Consider the following 23,374-nt stretch of genomic DNA (forward strand, 5'->3'; position numbering starts at 1 on the left):
GGGGGTTAATAGCAGATGGAGGTATTATAAAATGGGATAGTGGTGGTTAGGGGATTAAAAATGGATTTGGCGTTTTATGTGATGGGAGCACTGGTGATAAGATTAATAGCTTTGGGAAGTTTAGCCCCGGACGGGTTTGGGATGATGGTAGTAATGGGTAGGAGTTAATAGCAAATGGGTATTTTATTTGATGGAATAGTGACAGGGGTTAATAGAAGACTATGTGCTAGCACAAACTACTTTGTGTGTGTGAATATATATATATATTATTAGCAGTACTGTATTACTGGTTTGACTAATGGACAGAAGTTGTTGTTTTTAATCTTAATAGATCCGAATTATTCAACATGGTTGGTGATTGGGTTATTGTATTAACTTTACATTATAAACACACCTTTCAACTGGAAATGTCATGGGTTGGAATGTCTGGCCCGCTAGCCATTCTCAGCCCACCCAGATAAGCCCACAGTCCACATATGACCCCACTGACCCAACCTAGACCACATGTAAAATGTCAGTGAGCCCTTTTTAACTTCGTACATCCCATGAAGGCCTCCAGAGATTTTGGGGATATGATATAAATAGTTCACAGATATTGGGTTAGTATGTGAAATTCGTATTGTTACCCCGAAAGATCACTTTCATAGTAACATAGTAGATGAAGCTGAGAGAAGACATAAGTCCACCGAGTACAGCCTATACAAATCCTACCTGATTTACAATAAAGGAGCGGACAATTGAACTTTTATTAATACAATTAGAAGCTGAGACATTTAACAGAAGCAATGATATCCCTCAATACTCAAATGTATTTAATACATTTTTAAACTTATCGAAGGTATTGGCAATAACTCCCAATGAGTTCCACATTTTGATTAAAACATTAAAATTTCTAAAGATTATAACTCCTTTACTCTAGCCTTAAAGTGTGACCTCTGGTCACAAACAATAACCACGGAATAAGCATTGCTTCTGCCATCTCTGTATTTGGGCCTTGAATATATTTGTAATCATATCACCTTTCAAGCACATTTTTTTTAGAGTAAACAAACCCAATTTGGCTAAACTTTCCTTATATGTCCTTTTTGAAAATTTGGTCCTCAAAACTCCATACTCAAGGTGAGGTCTTAGCAGGGATTTATATAGTGATAGAATTAATGTTTTAATCCCTTGCATATATGCTTCTTTAATACTTGCTAATAACTTATTAGCCTTAGAAGCCACTGCCTTTCATTGGACACTCATTCTTAGTTTGCTATCTATAAATACCTAAATCATTTTCCGCCTCTGTTTTGTTAAGTCTAATCTCATTTAAATAATAGGTAGTTTGCATATTTCATTTTAGGGTTACTGGTCTATAGCTACATGGATCAGTTCTGCTTCCCTTTTTAAAAAGTGTCACCACATCAGCTTTACACCAGTAATGGGGTACTATGCTTGTGGATAATGAGTCTTGAAAAATAAAGAGTAGCGGTTTGGCTATGACAGTGCTAAGTTACCTTAGAACCCTTGGGTGTTTTCCATCTGGACCTTTCATGTTTATGTAATGTTTGGAATAAATATTTTGTCAAATGAGTGTATATATTTGTATTGTTATTCTGACATAGAATTAATTTAACATTATTTTTGCAGTGCTGCAAGGCCTTGTATATCCTGTGTGTATATATATATATATATAAATATATCACCTTCTGTGTTCCCCAGGATAAATCTGATTCCAAAGATCTGTGCCATTAGGATACCGATTGTGATCATCAACTGGGGCATCACCCCAATACCACCTCGTAGATTTTTAGGAGACATTTCCCCCAGGTACATAGGGACAACATTAGAGGAAAGACCTGTGGTACATAACATTTAGTTAAAAAAAAAACTTCAGTGAACTTGATGAGGTTATCTTGATATTATATAATATAACACATTTTTATGAAAGAAACTCTTTTTACCTAAGAACTGATCCTCTAGGTGCCCCCTATTGTGCTCTCTATTTTTATTGAAACATGAATATTACTGATTTAATAGGGACTAAATTTACCCATACAGTCTCTGATTGGCCTCCATCTTCAGCCATACCAGAAGTAGAGAGATGAGACAAGATAAAGTGAATAGCAAAACTTCTTTATAAAGTCTTTCCTGCATTTTGTTGGGCTGTGTCAAAATGGGGCTGCCATTTTCACATAGTCACAATGTCTTGTCTCCTAAACGTTAGTCTAGAACTGTCTTTACTGTTCCAGGCATTGCTCTGCTCACTGTTCTCTGAGATCTCTGCTTATACAACCCCTGTATTATGTTAAACCACACATTGACCTCACATTACCCATCCAAGCTGCCAAAGCATCACACAGAGGCAATTCTTATAATTATCCATTCATGTATTTTAAGTGAAAACATTGGCAGTTATTTTACTTTTCTTAATGACTAAACCACAAAGATGGTATTACCTGCACAGATCCCTATCACCAATCTTGAAGCAATGATCACTTCAAAGCTCTTGGACAGTACACTGGTTCCCATTAAAATAGCAGGGATGATGGAGAATATATTATTAAATAACAAGGTACCCTTCCTGCACAAAACAGAGAGAGAAAAAAAAATAAAGGTTGATTTAATTGTGCAATATCCATACACAGTATTCAATATTTCCATTTCACATTAATACAATTTAAAATGGTGTGTGTGTGTGAAGTTAATGTTATATGCCATTTTTTTTTTAAAGATAGTTTTACCTGCCAATTTTATTCACCAGAGGACCCACCATTAGTGACCCAATGAGACCGCCCAATGGGTACAAAGACACAGTAAGAGACCAAAGCAATGACAGGAAGCTATTGCTTATAGATGAGCCAGAACGGTAAATGATGGTTTCATTGTAAAAATCTTTCATAAACTGAAAAAGAGAAAATACAAAGTTTGAGGTATAACTTATCAAAGACAATTTAACTTGCCTTTCTTTGTTATTATATAATAGTTATTTTCCAAAGGTATGAATCACTAATTATATGGATACATACTGTATGCAGAAAAGGCATCAATGCATTCTTTTGAGCTGAATTGATTTTGGAGTGCGCCTGAGATAGCTCTAGAAGAGTTGTACTCAGTCTTAATTTGCTTTATGGTTAGGTTTTTTGATTTAAGTTAATCTTATTTTGGCGTAGTAAATTTCTGTATAATTTATAATACAAAAGACATATTTCTGGATATTAAAATGAATTCATTTATTTAATAATTGCATTAGATCAAATAAACTTTTGTGCGTAAAAGATTTTTCATTAGCTTAAAGGGACACTGAACCCAAATTTTTTCTTTCATGATTTAGATAGAGCATGCAATTTTAAGCAACTTTCTAATTTACCCCTATTATCAATTTTTCTTCATTCTCTTGCTATCTTTATTTGAAAAAGAAGGCATCTAAGCTTTTTTCTTCGTTCAGCACTCTGGACAGCAGTTTTTTATTGGTGGATGAATTTATCCACCAATCAGCAAGGACAACCCAGGTTGTTCACTAAAAATGGGCCGGCATCTAAACTTACATTCTTGCATTTCAAATAAATATAACAAGAGAATAAAGAAAATTTGATAATTGGAGTAAATCAGAAAGTTGCTTAAAATTTCATGCTCTATCTGAATCACAAAAGAAAAAAATTGGGTACAGTGTCCCTTTAACCCCTTAATGACCGGACCATTTTTCAATTTTCTTACCCTTAATGACAATGGCTATTTTTACATTTCTGCAGTGTTTGTGTTTAGCTGTAATTTTCCTCTTACTCATTTACTGTACCCCACACATATTATATACCGTTTTTCTCGCCATTAAATGGACTTTCTAAAGATACCATTTTTTTCATCATATCTTATAATTTAATATAAAAAATATATAAAATATGAGGAAAAAATGGAAAAAAACACACTTTTTCTAACTTTGACCTCCAAAATCTGTTACACATCTACAATCACCAAAAAACATCCATGCTAAATAGTTTCTAAATTTTGTCCTGAGTTTAGAAATACCCAATGGTTACATGTTGTTTGCTTTTTTTGCAAGTTATAGGGCAATAAGTACAAGTAGAACTTTGCTATTTCCAAACCACTTTTTTTCAAAATTAGCGCTAGTTACATTGGAACACTGATATCTGTCCGGAATCCATGAATATCCCTTGACATGTATATATTTTTTTTTAGAAGACAACCCAAAGTATTGATTTATGCCCATTTTGGTATATTTCATGCCACCATTTCACTGCCAAATGCGAGCAAATAAAAAAAAATTGTTCACTTTTTCACAAATTTTGTCACAAACTTTAGGTTTCTCACTGAAATTATTTACAAACAGTTTGTGCAATTATGGCACAAATGGTTGTAAATGCTTCTCTGGGATCCCCTTTGTTCAGAAATAGCAGACATATATGGCTTTGGCGTTGCTTTTTGGTAATTAGAAGGCCGCTAAATGCAGCTGCGCACCACACGTGTATTATGCCCAGCAGTGAAGGGGTTAATTAGGGATCTTGTAGGGACCTTGAAGGGTTAATTTTAGCTTTAGTGTAGTGTAGTAAACAACCCAAAGTATTGATCTAGGCCCATTTTGGTATATTTCATGCCACCATTTCACCGCCAAATGCGAGCAAATAAAAAAAAAAGTGACATTTTTCACAATTTTAGGTTTCTCACTTAAATTATTTACAAACAGCTTGTGCAATTATGGCACAAATGGTTGTAAATGCTTCTCTGGGATCTCCTTTGTTCAGAAATAGCAGACATATATGGCTTTGGCGTTGCTTTTTGGCAATTAGGAGGCCGCTAAATGCTGCTGCGCACCACACTTGTATTATGCCCAGCAGTGAAGGGGTTAATTAGGTAGCTTGTAGAGAGCTTGCAGGGTTAATTTTAGCTTTAGTGTAGAGATTAGCCTCCCATCTGACACATCCCACCCCCTGATCCCTCCCAGACAGCTCTCTTCCCTCCCCCACCCCACAATTGTCCCCGCCATCTTAAGTACTGGCAGAAAGTCTGCCAGTACTAAAATAAAAGGTGTTTTTTTTTTTTTTTTTTTTTTTTTTTATTATTCAGCTGTGATGGACCCCTGCCTTAACCCCCAACCTCCCTGATCCCCCCCCCCAAACACCTCTCTAACCCTCCCCACCTACCTATTTGCCACCATCTTGGGTACTGGCAGCTGTCTGCCAGTACCCAGTTTTCCCCAAAAAATAAAGTGTGTTTTTTTGGGTTTTTTTAGTGTTTTTTTTTTCATTTTTTCTGTAGTGTAGCTGCCCCCCCCAGTACCCCCACCCCCCTAACCCTACCAGATCCTTTAATTTATTTTTTTTAAAAAAAGTTTGCTGCCCCCCTCCCTCTTAACAGAACTCATTGGTGGCAGTGTTTGCTGCGCGTGCGCACACAAGCACGCGCGCGCACACGCAGGCCCCCCCTCCGCACGCTCCCAGCATCCGGCGTGCACAATGCACTTGTAGGAACCGGATGCCGGGTAGCGATGGGCCGCCCACCCTCCTCCCTTGTAAGCTCCCACCCACCAACGAACGGCCCCATCGCTACCGGTGCAGAGAGGGCCACAGAGTGACTCTCTCTGCATCGGATGCTTTTTAAAGGGTATTGCAGGATGCCTCAATATCGAGGCATCACTGCAATACCCTGAGAGCTGCTGGAAGCGATTGCGATCGCTTCCAGCACTCTCTTAGACAACTGACGTACCAGGTACGTCCATTGTCACTAACTGCTAGTTTTTGCAGGACGTACCTGGTACGTCAGTTGTCATTAAGGGGTTAAAAACTGATATTTGTACAATAGCATAGATGAAGGTGAATTCAATTTCAATTCATAAATGTATGTCGCCTTTGTAAAGTAACCCGGATCCGGTGAGCGACTATTAATTCATTTAAAACTAAAAAATGTATGTCTTAAAAGTATCTGTATCTAAAATTTAATAAAACATTTTTGTACAATTTATTAAAACACTTGTGTACAATTTACTTTCTGTATAGTATGAGATAATCTTGCCGATCAATAGAATTAAGCTTAATTAGAGTTATGCTTTAGTTAGATCAATTTACATAGACAAACAGTTTATACAGTTTGATCTTTTGAGTTTGAGTATTGTTTTGCCCAGGGCTTTTTTGATATAGAAAGTACCTTTGGTGTTTACAGACAGAATGAATCTGTGTACTATACCGGTATAGATTTTTGTGAAGTCCGTGTGTTGTCTCCGTTTGAAGAATCCTGTTCTTGTTTAACCTTTGTTGGAAGTGACCCACCAGGGGGTATGTTGAGTTTTCATAGCGGTACTTGAATGGCAGAGTACAATCAACTCTGTATGTGGTATGGGGTATCTGTATGTATCCGTATGTCAGATGTTTAACCTTGTTCTTGTATGACCTTTGTTGGACCCGTTTCGGCTGTCACCTGCCGCCGCATTTTTTAATACATACATGATGTATGAAAAAGGCTGCAGGTGACAGCCGAAACGCGTCCAACGTATTGCTCCACTATCTTTGAAACTAATATTTATTGCTGCAAGTTTTCTCGACAATCTAACTTCAGTACCAGCAGCTCTGCTCTGCACTGCAAAGACATTGAGAGTATTACAAAAGTACTGCCTCCAAAAAAGGATCGATAACAATAAGGAGCTGGAAAAAGTTTGTCCGGTGTGGATCCCCAGAAGTTCTTCATTCCATATAACTGCCCGCAATAGAGGAGGACAACAGAGGTATAAGAAATAAGAAATACAAGCTCAAACAATAAAGAGTTTACTGTGAAACTCGAAATTACCCCCTGGTGGGTCTTCCAACAAAGGTCATACAAGAACAAGGTTAAACATCTGACATACAGATACATATGGATACCACATACAGAGTTGATTGTACTCTGCCATTCAAGTACCGCTGTGAAAACTCAACATACCCCCTGGTGGGTCACTTCCAACAAAGGCTAAACAAGAACAGGATTCTTCAAACGGAGACAACACACAGACTTCACAAAAATCTATACCGGTATAGTACACAGATTCATTCTGTCTGCAAACACCAAAGGTACTTTCTATATCAAAAAAGCCCCGGGCAAAACAATACTCAAACTCAAAAGATCAAACAACACGCTGTATAAACTGTTTGTCTATGTAAATTGATCTAACTAAAGCATAACTCTAATTAAGCTTAATTCTATTGATCAGCAAGATTATCTCATACTATACAGAAAGTAAATTGTACACAAGTGTTTTAATAAATTGTACAAAAATGTTTTATTAAATTTTAGATACAGATACTTTTAAGACATACATTTTTTAGTTTTAAATGAATTAATAGTCGCTCACCGGATCCGGGTTACTTTACAAAGGCGACATACATTTATGAATTGAAATTGAATTTACCTTCATCTATGCTATTGTACAAATATCAGTCTTTAAGCTATTGAAAAATCTTTTACGCGCAAAAGTTTATTTTATCTAATGCAATTATTAAATAAATGAATTAATTTTAATATCCAGAAACATGTCTTTTGTATTATAAATTATACAGAAATGTACTACACTTTGGTATATATATAATAGAGTCGAATTAAGAACACAGCCAAAATAAGATTAACTTAAATCAAAAAACCTAACCATAAAGCAAATTAAGACTGAGTACATCTCTTCTAGAGCTATCTCAGACGCACTCCAAAATCAATTCAGCCCCAAATTTTATAACTATTCCTAGTTTACAGGTGGTTATTACTGAGGTAAACCACCGTTTTAGAGTGTTTTTTTGCGTTGGAAAATTAACACCATCCTCTGTTGTACACTTGATAGTTCCTCTTTTTAAGAGTATCTATCATACCTGTCCACTAGTATCAATGCATTCTTTACATTGACTTGTATGGAAGGAACTTATACACAGCAAATAGGAAAATATTGGACAGAAAGAAAGAAAAAAAGGAGGAGTGAGAGTAGGAAGGAGGGAGGAAGAGTGAGGGGGTGTGAAAGGGGAAGAGAGAGTAAAATGGGAGAGAAAGAGATGTAGAAGGGGAGAGTCAGGGGTATAAGAATGAAAATGGAAGTGAGAGGAAGACTGAGGCAATAAAAAAGATGAGTAAGTCATGATGAGTGATAATAAATAAAGAATGAAGTGTGAATGGCTGGAGCATGAGTGAGAGAGAACAGGAATGAAGACATCCATTGCCAGGGGAGGCAAGTCAAGCAATGCAGCTATAATAAATGTAATTAAAATGGCCCTTAATGTAACCCCCCTCCACAATGTATCATTATGTAAGCATAAAAAAAGTTAATATATAGGTCTTTCTAGCTAATACCAAGTGAGACCCCCCTCTTTAAAGGGACGGGGGCATGAAGAAAATAAAACACCTATTTACCTGTATTAAGGTGTACTGTATTACAATTCCTCTTATTCTTAGCTCTGTCCATCATAGGATGAACATGGCTAGATTCCCTCTCACCTGGCAAGTATGATGGAAACTTAAGATTTTTGCTTATCCACCATGGCTGTTTATAATTTACTTATGATAACGGTTCCTAACTGGTTCCCAGGAGGCATCGCTTGACCCTTTTTGCTTATCCACCTTGGCTGTTTATACTTACTTATGATAAATGTTCCTAACTGGTGCCCAGGAGGCATGTTTTGACCCTTTACTGAGGAGAGGCTGGTCTTTGAGGTCCCAGCTTTAAGGGGAATGCTTCTGAACACCACAATCCTTCCTGGCAATGATGTCCTTAGCCATAGGTATGAAGTCACCTTAGGGCTCATGCATGAGTAGGGAGGTCTCCATTTGCAGGAATCTGCAGTAAAGACAATTCTTGCTTCCACACAAGAAATAGGACACAATATGGATTATGGTTGAAGCACTGAGATGTAGATGCCATATCTAAGCATAATATTTTGAATCTCTATTTGACACCTGCTTTCTGGCAATACATTGGAGGATCTTATTTCAAAAAGGACAGAGGGAAAGAGTAATTTTCTTCCAAGGGCTCCAAGGTATTAGTCTCCATTTTCTTTAAGTAACTCTTTCAATCCCATACCCCCAACATTTCTACTATGAGAAACAGAATGGTTTAAAATGATTGAGAAAGATGCCAAGTCAGCCATGTATCTTCACAGAATGTCAAGTTATAACGATTTTGCTTGTTACTACATTGCCTCAAAATCAGATCAAGCAGAGGACAGCAGTTTTTCAGTATACCAGTCAGCTCCTACAATATCAGGTGATCCAGAATGTCGTAAATCAAATATTTACAGGTTTTATTATTGCATTTTCTTGATCAAAAAGAAGGTGGGATCTTGGAGGCCACTGCTGGTTAGTTCCTCAGAAATGAAAGATGTACTTACTTATCATAGTGCCTTCTTAGTTTCCATAGGTCTAAAGGACACATATTATCTTCATAAATTGTAGCCATATATGTTTTCTAAGTTTAGCAAGCAGCACACACCATCTATCTCTATTTAACAGAAATATGAGTTAACGAATATGTCTGTTACATTATTTAGATAACATGCTTGTGGGACAGCAGACTATTTCCCACACAAATCCTGAAAATCCTACAGTTTTCAGCTGGATAATAAAAATAATAAAGAGAATAAATTAAATTAATTGGGCAGTTAGTTTCAACAATCCCATGAACAGGAGATGAGACCTTTCAGTTATTATTTTTTTACAGACATTGGGGCACCGATAAGTGCCAAAATATTCCAAGCTTCCAACATAGCGGCATCACTGAAATATGCCATGGTCAGCTATGCTGGCTATAGATAACACAGCATCACAACCCATATTAGCTATGTATATTAAAGGTTCAATGTAAAAATGTTACCGGCTGCACAACAGTGGATTTAAAAACAAGAAATTAATTTAAAACATGTAAAAGCACTGGACAAAGAAAAAGTGTGATGCGTTTTGCGCCCCCTAGTGGAGCTTAATCATAGAATATAGGTGGTACACCTGATACCTCCTTATATAGGAGTACCTGGTTATCAATGTTTTAACCCTTTGTTTTAATATAAAAAAAGACAAAAACAAATCATGACTATCTAGATCATCTGATGCATGTGAAAATTGAAAAAAGCGAAAAAACAGCAGTGCATTAACAATATATATATTTTCACATCATTTAAATCAGATTCAAACCTGTTGGAAATCTAGTTTTTAAATTTATATATCTAATATAATTCTTTTTTTCCAAGGATTATATATATATATATATATATATATATATATATATATATATATATATATATATATATATATATATATAAAAATCAATGTAAATATTTGCATAGGAAATTAGTACATCTAGGCAAGTATCCCCGTTTGCTTTCCCCCAGAAATTCTTAATATGCAATGTTTCCAATGCACAAAAGAATTGTGGGTAAGATATGCAAATTAGATATGCAAATTCTCCGTTTATCTATATATATATATATATATATATACATACATACACACAGTATATATATATATATATATATATATATATGAAAAAATGAGGTTTGGACAAGCGCACAAGAAAGCACACCTAGTGAAGCCTGTTTACAATGCAAAATTCACTTAGCACAAGTATAATTAACCACTCACGTGATTTAACCTCATCCAATATGAGGTATAGATAAGACACTTTAGTTATAGTTGATGTCTCCTTCCGCTCTCCTTATATTGTCTCCCCACTGTGGTCCCTCTGTTCCTCTCCAGCTGGTAGACAGACTGTAAATCCCCAGCCGTGGTGATAAAATGAACTTAAGGGGTTAATCCACTTGTGAACTCCAGGTGTTTATAAGGGCAATGATATCTCAGGCTTTGTGTATATATAAAATTTTACAAGCTTTATTCAAGTCCAAAGTAAAAACTGTATTTACATATACACTTACGAAAGCAGTATAAAAGGTTAAAAGCCACAGTCAATGGCCATTCAAATTTAAGCAGCACGAACGGATTAGACTGGCATATATAATATTATACCTTCAGGTTGTTCTGTTATTTTGCTGCTATTTAAATGTAATGCTAAAAAGAGTATATTGCACCGTGTGCTTGTAGCTTCAGATCACACAATCTGGTATGTAATACTAGCTACTGTATCGCACCGGTTTAGCAATGAAACAAACTGCGCGTGTGGTAGGGGGCGGAGCCTAATGCATTTCGCAACACCATTGGTTGCTTAATCAGAGGTAGGGGCCGCCAGCACCAAATTACAATAAGTTTAAACAATTTATTTCATACATGTAAAAATGAGATAAAAACAGAGATAAAAACTTGAAATTGCTGATAAAGTTCAATATAACATTTGTGATCAAAGTTTATATGGGCAAGTGTCCGTATCCTTGCTAACAAGATTATCCATGGATTAGAAAGTTTTATCCTCCAAGTTACTGTATATAATGTTACCGTCACTCCAAATGTGAAAGTCTCGGCAGACAGACGTGTCTTACTGTCATGTACCGGACCACATGAAGGCGGCTGGATGGAAACAGTTATAAAAACAGGACAAGAGCTTCCGATGTCAGAGATAGAACACAGGTAGATCCTGGGACCGAGGTATTTGCTGGCAGCTACGATAATAGATCTTGCTGTAACTACAAGTCCTACTACCTGTTCCGGTGTTAGAGGTCAGATGCCAAATCACAAATGTGAATCATGTAAAGTCCAAAGCTGGTAATGCTTGTAATTCCAGATGAACAATTAGTATATAAACAAACAATAGGTAAATAGACCCTGGGTGAGGGATTACGCATATGGATACCACTCAGAGTGATTGTAAGCGGCTCGATGCACCTCACCTACTATTACCATATGTCACAGAGTCAGGTAGAAATGAGGAAATCTAAGCGTTTCAGCCCTGTAGGCCTTTATCAAGATGCTCATTACAGACAGGTCAGAGTTTAAATATCCTATTGTTACACCTTATAGGTTGGTTAATAACTCCCAGTGGGTGTGTTTTAACATGGGATCAGCTGTTGCTATTAACATATTAATGAAACCATTTCACATCAAACATTGTTACTAGTAAACCATCAATTCGTTTGTTAGACAAAATTATGTAAAAGTGTGTAACAAGTTGTTTCATTCTAGCGTAACCAATTGCAGTACCTGTATAAAGGATACTAAGAGATCATGTATTTGATGCTCGTTACTACAGGGAGTGCAGAATTATTAGGCAAGTTGTATTTTTGAGGATTAATTTTATTATTGAACAACAACCATGTTCTCAATGAACCCAAAAAACTCATTAATATCAAAGCTGAATAATTTTGGAAGTAGTTTTTAGTTTGTTTTTAGTTATAGCTATTTTAGGGGGATATCTGTGTGTGCAGGTGACTATTACTGTGCATAATTATTAGGCAACTTAACAAAAAACAAATATATACCCATTTCAATTATTTATTTTTACCAGTGAAACCAATATAACATCTCAACATTCACAAATATACATTTCTGACATTCAAAAACAAAACAAAAACAAATCAGTGACCAATATAGCCACCTTTCTTTGCAAGGACACTCAAAAGCCTGTCATCCATGGATTCTGTCAGTGTTTTAATCTGTTCACCATCAACATTGCATGCAGCAGCAACCACAGCCTCCCAGACACTGTTCAGAGAGGTGTACTGTTTTCCCTCCTTGTAAATCTCGCATTTGATGATGGACCACAGGTTCTCAATGGGGTTCAGATCAGGTGAACAAGGAGGCCATGTCATTAGATTTTCTTCTTTTATACCCTTTCTTGCCAGCCACGCTGTGGAGTACTTGGACGCGTGTGATGGAGCATTGTCCTGCATGAAAATCATGTTTTTCTTGAAGGATGCAGACTTCTTCCTGTACCACTGCTTGAAGAAGGTGTCTTCCAGAAACTGGCAGTAGGACTGGGAGTTGAGCTTGACTCCATCCTCAACCCGAAAAGGCCCCACAAGCTCATCTTTGATGATACCAGCCCAAACCAGTACTCCACCTCCACCTTGCTGGCGTCTGAGTCGGACTGGAGCTCTCTGCCCTTTACCAATCCAGCCACGGGCCCATCCATCTGACCCATCAAGACTCACTCTCATTTCATCAGTCCATAAAACCTTAGAAAAATCAGTCTTGAGATATTTCTTGGCCCAGTCTTGACGTTTCAGCTTGTGTGTCTTGTTCAGTGGTGGTCGTCTTTCAGCCTTTCTTACCTTGGCCATGTGTCTGAGTATTGCACACTTTGTGCTTTTGGGCACTCCAGTGATGTTGCAGCTCTGAAATATGGCCAAACTAGTGGCAAGTGGCATCTTGGCAGCTGCACGCTTGACTTTTCTCAGTTAATGGGCAGTTATTTTGCACCTTGGTTTTTCCACATGCTTCTTGCGACCCTGTTGACTATTTTGAATGAAACGCTTGATTGTTCGATGATCACGCTTCAGAAGCTTTGCAATTTTAAGAGTGCTGCATCCCTCTGCAAGATATCTCACTATTTTTGACTTTTCTGAGCCTGTCAAGTCCTTCTTTTGACCCATTTTGCCAAAGGAAAGGAAGTTGCCTAATAATTATGCACACCTGATATAGGGTGTTGATGTCATTAGACCACACCCCTTCTCATTACAGAGATGCACATCACCTAATATGCTTAATTGGTAGTAGGCTTTCGAGCCTATACAGCTTGGAGTAAGACAACATGCATAAAGAGGATGATGTGGTCAAAATACTCATTTGCCTAATAATTCTGCACTCCCTGTAGAGCGTTATATTAAGTCTAGATAGATCGTATTGGAAGTATAAATGTGGATAAACGCACAGATAGTGTATTTCTTACTATGGACAGAGAAGTCCTGTCTTATGCAATAGCAGAATTATATGAAAAATCCTACATAAGTGATATGAATAAGTATGTAAGAACTTACTGAATAGTTAAAACAAATGTGTAGCGAAAACCCCTAAATGAATAATATACACATAAGAATATGTGAAAATATGAAAAAATAATGAATATTATATAATAAATAAAAATAAAGATAAAAATAGTTAAAAAGAAAAAATGTGTAACGAGTTGTTTCATTCTAGCGCAACCAATTGTAATACCGGTATAAAGGATACTAAGAGGTCATGTATTTGATACTCGTAACTAAAGCGTTATATTATGTCAAAATAGATTGTATTATGTTGGAGATATGGACATAAGTAAAAGCACAGATGGTTTATTTCTAACTATGGACAGAAAGTCCTGTCTTATGCAATAGCGAGTATCAGAAAAAATTAGAAGAAAAATCTTACATAAGTGATATAATTAAGTATGTATGAACTTCTAACTCACTAAATAGTTCAAGGAAATGTGTAGCAAAAACGCCTCAATGAATAGTGAATTCATAAGAATATGTGAACATATGAAAAAGAATAATAAATATTATAAATTATATAAAATAAAAATAGGAATAATGAAAGAAAAAAAGGAAAAAGATGAAAGCACAATCGTCCTTGAGAGTGTCTTTGGGATAAAATAGAAAAATATATATTTAAAAAACTAGATAGAGATACAGAAAAACAAAATAAAAACAAAGATAAAGATAAAAAAGAAATGTGTTACATGAATCAGTAAGGTCCCAAAATTTCAACAAAATAATTTGATATATATATTATATATATGTGTATAAAGTGAATTAAACTAATATGAAAATAATATGAAATGGAAATATTGACTCTTAGTCAGAGGGACATGGTCCCCAGAAATGACAGGCCATAATAGGGCAAAAAAATTGACTGTAAATGTTAAGTATAAATATGTGTATGTAAGTGTGTATAATAGTTACTTAACAAGCTATGTATGTCCTTACTTATATTAGGTCTCTGGATGTTATATGAAAAAACTTAGATGAGTGAATTTAAGTCCAATTCTTGAAGGATGCAGACTTCTTCCTGTACCACTGCTTGAAGAAGGTGTCTTCCAGAAACTGGCAGTAGGACTGGGAGTTGAGCTTGACTCCATCCTCAACCCGAAAAGGCCCCACAAGCTCATCTTTGATGATACCAGCCCAAACCAGTACTCCACCTCCACCTTGCTGGCGTCTGAGTCGGACTGGAGCTCTCTGCCCTTTACCAATCCAGCCACGGGCCCATCCATCTGACCCATCAAGACTCACTCTCATTTCATCAGTCCATAAAACCTTAGAAAAATCAGTCTTGAGATATTTCTTGGCCCAGTCTTGACGTTTCAGCTTGTGTGTCTTGTTCAGTGGTGGTCGTCTTTCAGCCTTTCTTACCTTGGCCATGTGTCTGAGTATTGCACACTTTGTGCTTTTGGGCACTCCAGTGATGTTGCAGCTCTGAAATATGGCCAAACTAGTGGCAAGTGGCATCTTGGCAGCTGCACGCTTGACTTTTCTCAGTTAATGGGCAGTTATTTTGCACCTTGGTTTTTCCACATGCTTCTTGCGACCCTGTTGACTATTTTGAATGAAACGCTTGATTGTTCGATGATCACGCTTCAGAAGCTTTGCAATTTTAAGAGTGCTGCATCCCTCTGCAAGATATCTCACTATTTTTGACTTTTCTGAGCCTGTCAAGTCCTTCTTTTGACCCATTTTGCCAAAGGAAAGGAAGTTGCCTAATAATTATGCACACCTGATATAGGGTGTTGATGTCATTAGACCACACCCCTTCTCATTACAGAGATGCACATCACCTAATATGCTTAATTGGTAGTAGGCTTTCGAGCCTATACAGCTTGGAGTAAGACAACATGCATAAAGAGGATGATGTGGTCAAAATACTCATTTGCCTAATAATTCTGCACTCCCTGTAGAGCGTTATATTAAGTCTAGATAGATCGTATTGGAAGTATAAATGTGGATAAACGCACAGATAGTGTATTTCTTACTATGGACAGAGAAGTCCTGTCTTATGCAATAGCAGAATTATATGAAAAATCCTACATAAGTGATATGAATAAGTATGTAAGAACTTACTGAATAGTTAAAACAAATGTGTAGCGAAAAACCCTAAATGAATAATATACACATAAGAATATGTGAAAATATGAAAAAATAATGAATATTATATAATAAATAAAAATAAAGATAAAAATAGTTAAAAAGAAAAAATGTGTAACGAGTTGTTTCATTCTAGCGCAACCAATTGTAATACCGGTATAAAGGATACTAAGAGGTCATGTATTTGATACTCGTAACTAAAGCGTTATATTATGTCAAAATAGATTGTATTATGTTGGAGATATGGACATAAGTAAAAGCACAGATGGTTTATTTCTAACTATGGACAGAAAGTCCTGTCTTATGCAATAGCGAGTATCAGAAAAAATTAGAAGAAAAATCTTACATAAGTGATATAATTAAGTATGTATGAACTTCTAACTCACTAAATAGTTCAAGGAAATGTGTAGCAAAAACGCCTCAATGAATAGTGAATTCATAAGAATATGTGAACATATGAAAAAGAATAATAAATATTATAAATTATATAAAATAAAAATAGGAATAATGAAAGAAAAAAAGGAAAAAGATGAAAGCACAATCGTCCTTGAGAGTGTCTTTGGGATAAAATAGAAAAATATATATTTAAAAAACTAGATAGAGATACAGAAAAACAAAATAAAAACAAAGATAAAGATAAAAAAGAAATGTGTTACATGAATCAGTAAGGTCCCAAAATTTCAACAAAATAATTTGATATATATATTATATATATGTGTATAAAGTGAATTAAACTAATATGAAAATAATATGAAATGGAAATATTGACTCTTAGTCAGAGGGACATGGTCCCCAGAAATGACAGGCCATAATAGGGCAAAAAAATTGACTGTAAATGTTAAGTATAAATATGTGTATGTAAGTGTGTATAATAGTTACTTAACAAGCTATGTATGTCCTTACTTATATTAGGTCTCTGGATGTTATATGAAAAAACTTAGATGAGTGAATTTAAGTCCAATTCTGAGTTGAGACCATGTGGATGTAACGTGTTATAGTGAAATATGAATTACGCTTCTTTTTTCATAAGCAGTGTATTTATATTACCTCCTCTCTTGCTTAAGATGAGTTTTTTATTCCCCAAAACATGAAGGCCTAGATTTGGAGTTTTGTGTTAGAAGGGGTGCGTTAGCTACGCATGCTTTTTTTTGGCCGCACCTTTTAAATACCGCTGGTATTTAGAGTTCACAGAATGGCTGCGTTTTCAGTGCATTAGGCTCCAAAAAGGGAGCGTAGAGCATAATTTACCGCCACTGCAACTCTCAATACCAGCGGTGCTTACGGACGCGGCCAGCTTAAAAAACGTGCTCGTGCACGATTCCCCCATAGGAAACAATGGGACAGTTTGAGCTGAAAAAAAACTTAACACCTGCAAAAAAGCAGCGTTCAGCTCCTAACGCAGCCCCATTGTTTCCTATGGGGAAACACTTCCTAAGTCTGCACCTAACACCCTAACATGCACCCCTAGCCTTACACTTATTAACCCCTAATCTGCCGCCCCCGCTATCGCTGACCCCTGCATATTATTTTTAACCCCTAATCTGCCGCTCCGTACACCGCCACAACCTACATTATAGTTATGTACCCCTAATCTGCTGTTCCTAACACCGCCGACCCCTATATTATATTTATTAACCCCTAATCTGCCCCCCACAACGTCACTGCCAGCTACCTACAATTATTAACCTCTAATCTGCCGACCGGACCTCACCGCTACAATAATAAAGTTATTAACCCCTAATCCGCCTCACTCCCGCCTTAATAACCCTATAAGAAATAGTATTAACCCCTAATCTGCCCTCCCTAACATCGCCGACACCTAACTTCAATTATTAACCCCTAATCTGCCGACCGGACCTCGCTGCTACTCTAATAAATTTATTAACCCCTAAAGCTAAGTCTAACCTTAACCCTAACACCCCCCTAAATTAAATATAATTTTATTCTAATGAAATAAATGAACTATTATTAAATAAATTATTCCTATTTAAAGCTAAATACTTACCTGTAAAATAAATCCTAATATAGCTACAATATAAATTATAATTATATTGTAGCTATTTTAGGATTTATATTTATTTTACAGGCAACTTTGTATTTATTTTAACCAGGTACAATAGCTATTAAATAGTTAATAACTATTTAATAGCTACCTAGTTAAAATAATTACAAAATTACCTGTAAAATAAATCCTAACCTAAGTTACAATTAAACCTAACACTACACTAGCAATAAATTAATTAAATACAATACCTACAAATAAATTGAATAAACTAACTAAAGTACAAAAAATAAAAAAGAACTAAGTTACAAAAAAATAAAAAAAATATTTCCAAACATTAGAAAAATATTACAACAATTTTAAACTAATTACACCTACTCTAAGCCCCCTAATAAAATAACAAAGCCCCCCAAAATAAAAAAAATGCCCTACCCTATTCTAAAATTAAAATAGAAAAGCTCTTTTACCTTACCAGCCCTTAAAAGGGCCATTTGCGGGGCATGCCCCAAAGAATTCAGGTCTTTTGCCTGGAAAAAAAACATACAATACCCCCCCCCAACATTACAACCCACCACCCACATACCCCTAATCGAACCCAACCCCCCTTAAATAAACCTAACACTAAGCCCCTGAAGATCTTCCTACCTTATCTTCACCACACCGGGTATCAGCGATCGGTCCAGGCTCCGATGTCTTGATCCAAGCCCAAGCGGGGAGCTGAAGACATCCATCCTCCGGCTGAAGTCTTGATCCAAGCGGGCAGAAGAGGACATCCGGACCGGCAAACATCTTCATCCAGGTGGCATCTTCTATGTTCTTCCATCCGATGACGAGCAGCTGATCTTCAAGACCTGATCAGAACAGCCAATAGAATGCAAGCTCAATCTGATTGGCTGATTGGATCAGCCAATCGGATTGAACTTGAATCTGATTGGCTGATTCCATCAGCCAATCAGAATTTTCCTACCTTAATTCCGATTGGCTGATAGAATCCTATCAGCCAATCGGAATTTGAGGGACGCCATCTTGGATGACGTCCCTTAAAGGAACCTTCATTCGTCGTCTAGTCGTCGGAAGAAGAGGATGGATCCGCGCTGGAGGTCTTCAAGATGGAGCCGCTCGTCATCGGATTGAAGAACATAGAAGATGCGGCTTGGATGAAGATGTTTGCCGGTCCGGATCTACTCTTCTGCCCGAAGATGGAATTCTTCAGCCGCTGCTTGGATCAAAACTTCAGCCGGAGGATGGACGTCACTCTTCAGCCCCCGCTTGGGCTTGGATCAAGACTTCGGAGGCTCTTCTGGACAGATCGGGACCCGGTGTGGTGAAGACAAGGTAGGGAGATCTTCAGGGGCTTAGTGTTAGGTTTATTTAAGGGGGGTTTAGGTTAGATTAGGGGTATGTGGGTGGTGGGTTGTAATGTTGGGGGGGGGGTATTGTATGTTTTTTTATTTACAGGCAAAAGAGCTTAATTCTTTGGGGCATGCTCCGCAAAGGGCCCTTTTAAGGGCTGGTAAGGTAAAAGAGCTTTTCTATTTTAATTTTAGAATAGGGTAGGGCATTTTTTTATTTTGGGGGTCTTTGTTAATTTATTAGGGGGCTTAGAGTAGGTGTAATTAGTTTAAAATCGTTGTAATATTTTTCTAATGTTTGTAAATATTTTTTTATTTTTTGTAACTTAGTTCTTTTTTATTTTTTGTACTTTAGTTAGTTTATTTAATTGTATTTATTTGTAGGTATTGTATTTAATTAATTTATTGATAGTGTAGTGTTAGGTTTAATTGTAGATAATTGTAGGTATTTTATTTAATTAATTTATTGATAGTTTAGTGTTAGGTTTAATTGTAACTTAGGTTAGGATTTATTTTACAGGTAATTTTGTAATTATTTTAACTAGGTAGCTATTAAATAGTTCTTAACTATTTAATAGCTATTGTACCTGGTTAAAATAATTACAAAGTTGCCTGTAAAATAAATATTAATCCTAAAATAGATACAACATAATTATGATTTATATTGTAGCTATATTAGGGTTTATTTTACAGTTAAGTATTTAGCTTTAAATAGGAATAATTTATTTAATAAGAGTCAATTTATTTTGTTAGATTTAAATTATATTTAACTTAGGGGGGTGTTAGGGTTAGGGTTAGAATTAGCTTTAGGGGTTAATACATTTATTAGAGTAGCGGTGAGGCCCGGTCGGCAGATTAGGGGTTAATACTTGAAGTTAGGTGTCGGCGATGTTAGGGAGGGAAGATTAGGGGTTAATACTATTTATTATAGGGTTATTGAGGCGGGAGTGAGGCGGATTAGGGGTTAATACATTTATTATAGTAGCGGTGAGGTCCGGTCGGCAGATTAGGGGTTAATAAGTGTAGGCAGGTGGAGGCGGCAGATTAGGGGTTAATAAATATAATATAGGGGTCAGCGGTGTTAGGGGCAGCAGATTAGGGGTACATAGGGATAATGTAGGTGGCGGCGGTGTGTGGTCGGCAGATTAGGGGTTAATAAGTGTAGGCAGGTGGAGGTGGCAGATTAGGGGTTAATAAATATAATATAGGGGTCGGCGGTGTTAGGGGCAGCAGATTAGGGGTACATAGGGATAACATAGGTGGCGGTGGTGTGCGGTCGGCAGATTAGGGGTTAAAAAATTTTAATAGTGTGGCGGCGATGTGGGGGGGCCTCGGTTTAGGGGTACATAGGTAGTTTATGGGTGTTAGTGTACTTTAGAGCACAGTAGTTAAGAGCTTTATGAACCGGCGTTAGCCCAGAAAGCTCTTAACTCCTGACTTTTTGCTGCGGCTAGAGTTTTGTCGTTAGATTTTTAACGCTAACTTCAGCCACGACTCTAAATACCGGCGTTAGAAAGATCCCATTGAAAAGATAGGATACGCAATTGACGTAAGGGGATCTACGGTATGGAAAATTTGCGTCTGGAAAGTGAGCGTTAGACCCTTTCCTGACTGACTCCAAATACCAGCGGGCGGTAAAAACCAGCGTTAGGAGCCTCTAACGCTGGTTTTGACGGCTACCGCCAAACTCTAAATCTAGGCGGAAATGTTTTAGGTTTCCATAGTGTACTTCTTTAAAATGAGAGTATAATTTGGTATCTGAAGCTTCATGTTCAATTTTCAAAATGTGTTCACGTATCCTGTCTTTTAGCATTCTGGAGTTTTGACCAAAATAGAGGAAATTACAAGAACACTGTATGCAATAGATGATATTTTTATCTGTGCATCTAATTAGTTCTTTTATTTTAGTGTGATGCCCTGTATTAGGAGATTTTAGTTCTTTAAGTTTTGTACTATATTGGCAAGACTTACACGCATTGCATGGGAAATATCCAATCAGTTCTTTACCCTTAAGGTGATGTCTATGGCATGCTTGATGGAGGTGAAAGTTTGTGCAGTGTCTCTCTCCCCTGCATATCGTTGCTGTGCCTAGTGCCATCACCATGGCAACAGTCAGCTGTGTGCAGGAAGGCTCCAGGAAGCTGAGGTATAGCAGGAAAATATATCTATATTAGTGTGTCATTTAGTAGTGTCTGTATATATGTGAAATACCTATGTGAGTTTTGTATATAAAATAGTGGAGCGAGCTGTATTTCTGTCAGAAGTTTGCAGCTAGATAAATAATACCAGCTACTATCTCACACGCATCTAGCGATAGCCAGAGGCACAGATAAGAGGCATATTTCATGGCAGCCATGTAAATACCCAAGGTGTCACAGTGACCGCACATTGGTGCCTCCAGGGTTCTTCCCTCCTCCTGTCACCCACTGCGCCCGGGATTCCCTGTCACATCCCCTGGGTCTCACCACTGTCTGACTGACCTGTCCCTGAGCTGACGCCGGTACTACTGTTCTTCACGCCACGCGGCTGGCCCGAGCAGTGAGCTGAGACATGAGACGAGTCTGACTGACTGAGACCGTGAACTACCCAATAGTACAGTAACACTCACTGAGGCTGTGAGCTGACTGACAGTCACACTGTCACACACCGGTTGTCAAGATAGAGACAGTCAAGTCACAGTCACTCTGAGCAGTGCGTGCACTAACCTTTTCCTTCTTGACTCTTCTTCTGTTCTGACGGATGGCCGCACGTGACAACACATGACCTGACCACCTGGTGGTCAGGTCATGTGTTGAAGGAAAAGGTTAGTGCACGCACTGCTCAGAGTGACTGTGACTTGACTGTCTCTATCTCGACAACCGGTGTGTGACAGTGTGACTGTCAGTCAGCTCAGAGCCTCAGTGAGTGTTACTGTACTATTGGGTAGTTCACGGTCTCAGTCAGTCAGACTCGTCTCATGTCTCAGCTCACTGCTCGGGCCAGCCGCATGGCATTGTCATATTACCACCCCTTATGGCTGCTCATTCTGACACCCTATAAATACTGACCTGTGTCTTCCTGTCATTGCTTGTTATTTTGAATTCCTCAGTCTTCTATTGCTCTGATGTGCTGTGAAATCTGACAGGCCTTCTACTGAGACACTTCTGACATCATCAGCTGCAGCCGGGTGTGGCTTCTCTCCTTCAGCTCTGTGAACACGCTTCCTGCTCACTCCTGCTCTGCAAACTTTGAGAGTAATCCCTGCTCTCTCATTTTTTCTTAAGTTCTATTTGCTGTGATAACGGACCTGTAAACTCAGTGATATTCTACTCAAAGGTATTTTTTTGTGCATAACTTTGTTTATTCTATTAAGGATTATTTTGCATCACATTAGAGCTCTTACTTTTTCTATTATGCATATTTATTTTTACTATATCAGGGTACTCAGTTTTGTTATGTTATATAAAGGGTTTAAACAATTGCATTGAGAATTAAGACTTTTACTCATTTGTTTAGCAAATCCTTTATTAAAATAAACACAGTGCTTAAATACTATGACCTAAGTTGTGGTTTATGGTTAAAAGCTACTGTTACACACCTTTTTTACTTCAGCCTGAGTTTGTTCAGCAGCTGAGTTGTCTGCATCTCCTTTTTTCAGAAAATAATCTACTTGGATTATTACATAATAACAAAAAAATGCAAGTGGACCCAGCTGAACTCGCTCAAGCAGTTTATACATTATCCCAAAGAGTTGATAATATAAGCCAAGCTCTCAGAGAGACTCAATTAGATATACAAAATCTAAGAGCCTTTATTTCTCAGGAAATTGCAGTTAAAATGTCAGCTACTACACCTGAACCACAGGTGTTACACCCTGAAATTTTTACTGGTGATAGATCAAAGTATAGGGAGTTTAAAAACGCCTGTCTACTCCTTTTTTCCCTAAAACCAAAAACATATAGTACTGACAAACAGAAGGTTTTAACTACCATAACTTATTTAAGGGGAGAACCCCATGCGTGGGCTGATAGTTATTTTGAATCACAAGATCCAATACTAAATAATTTTCAGGTCTTTTTTGATGCATTGTCAGCATTGTATGAGGA

General features: G+C 37.2%; 1 protein-coding gene across 5 annotated transcripts in view; it reads right to left on the minus strand.

Annotated features, from left to right (window-relative positions):
- The window catches only part of SLC2A5 (solute carrier family 2 member 5), a 924,962-nt gene that overhangs the window by 483,055 nt on the left and 418,533 nt on the right, over positions 1–23,374 (minus strand). For all 5 annotated transcript variants that reach the window (XM_053690437.1, XM_053690433.1, XM_053690432.1 and 2 more), the window contains 3 exons: positions 2,727–2,887; positions 2,442–2,566; positions 1,689–1,841 (listed from right to left, as the gene is read on the minus strand). In XM_053690437.1, the coding sequence (XP_053546412.1) occupies positions 1,689–1,841; positions 2,442–2,566; positions 2,727–2,887 (439 nt within the window). The remainder of the gene's footprint in view (positions 1–1,688; positions 1,842–2,441; positions 2,567–2,726; positions 2,888–23,374) is intronic.

This window comes from Bombina bombina, chromosome 8 (genome assembly GCF_027579735.1).
Source record: "Bombina bombina isolate aBomBom1 chromosome 8, aBomBom1.pri, whole genome shotgun sequence".
NCBI lineage: Eukaryota > Metazoa > Chordata > Amphibia > Anura > Bombinatoridae > Bombina > Bombina bombina.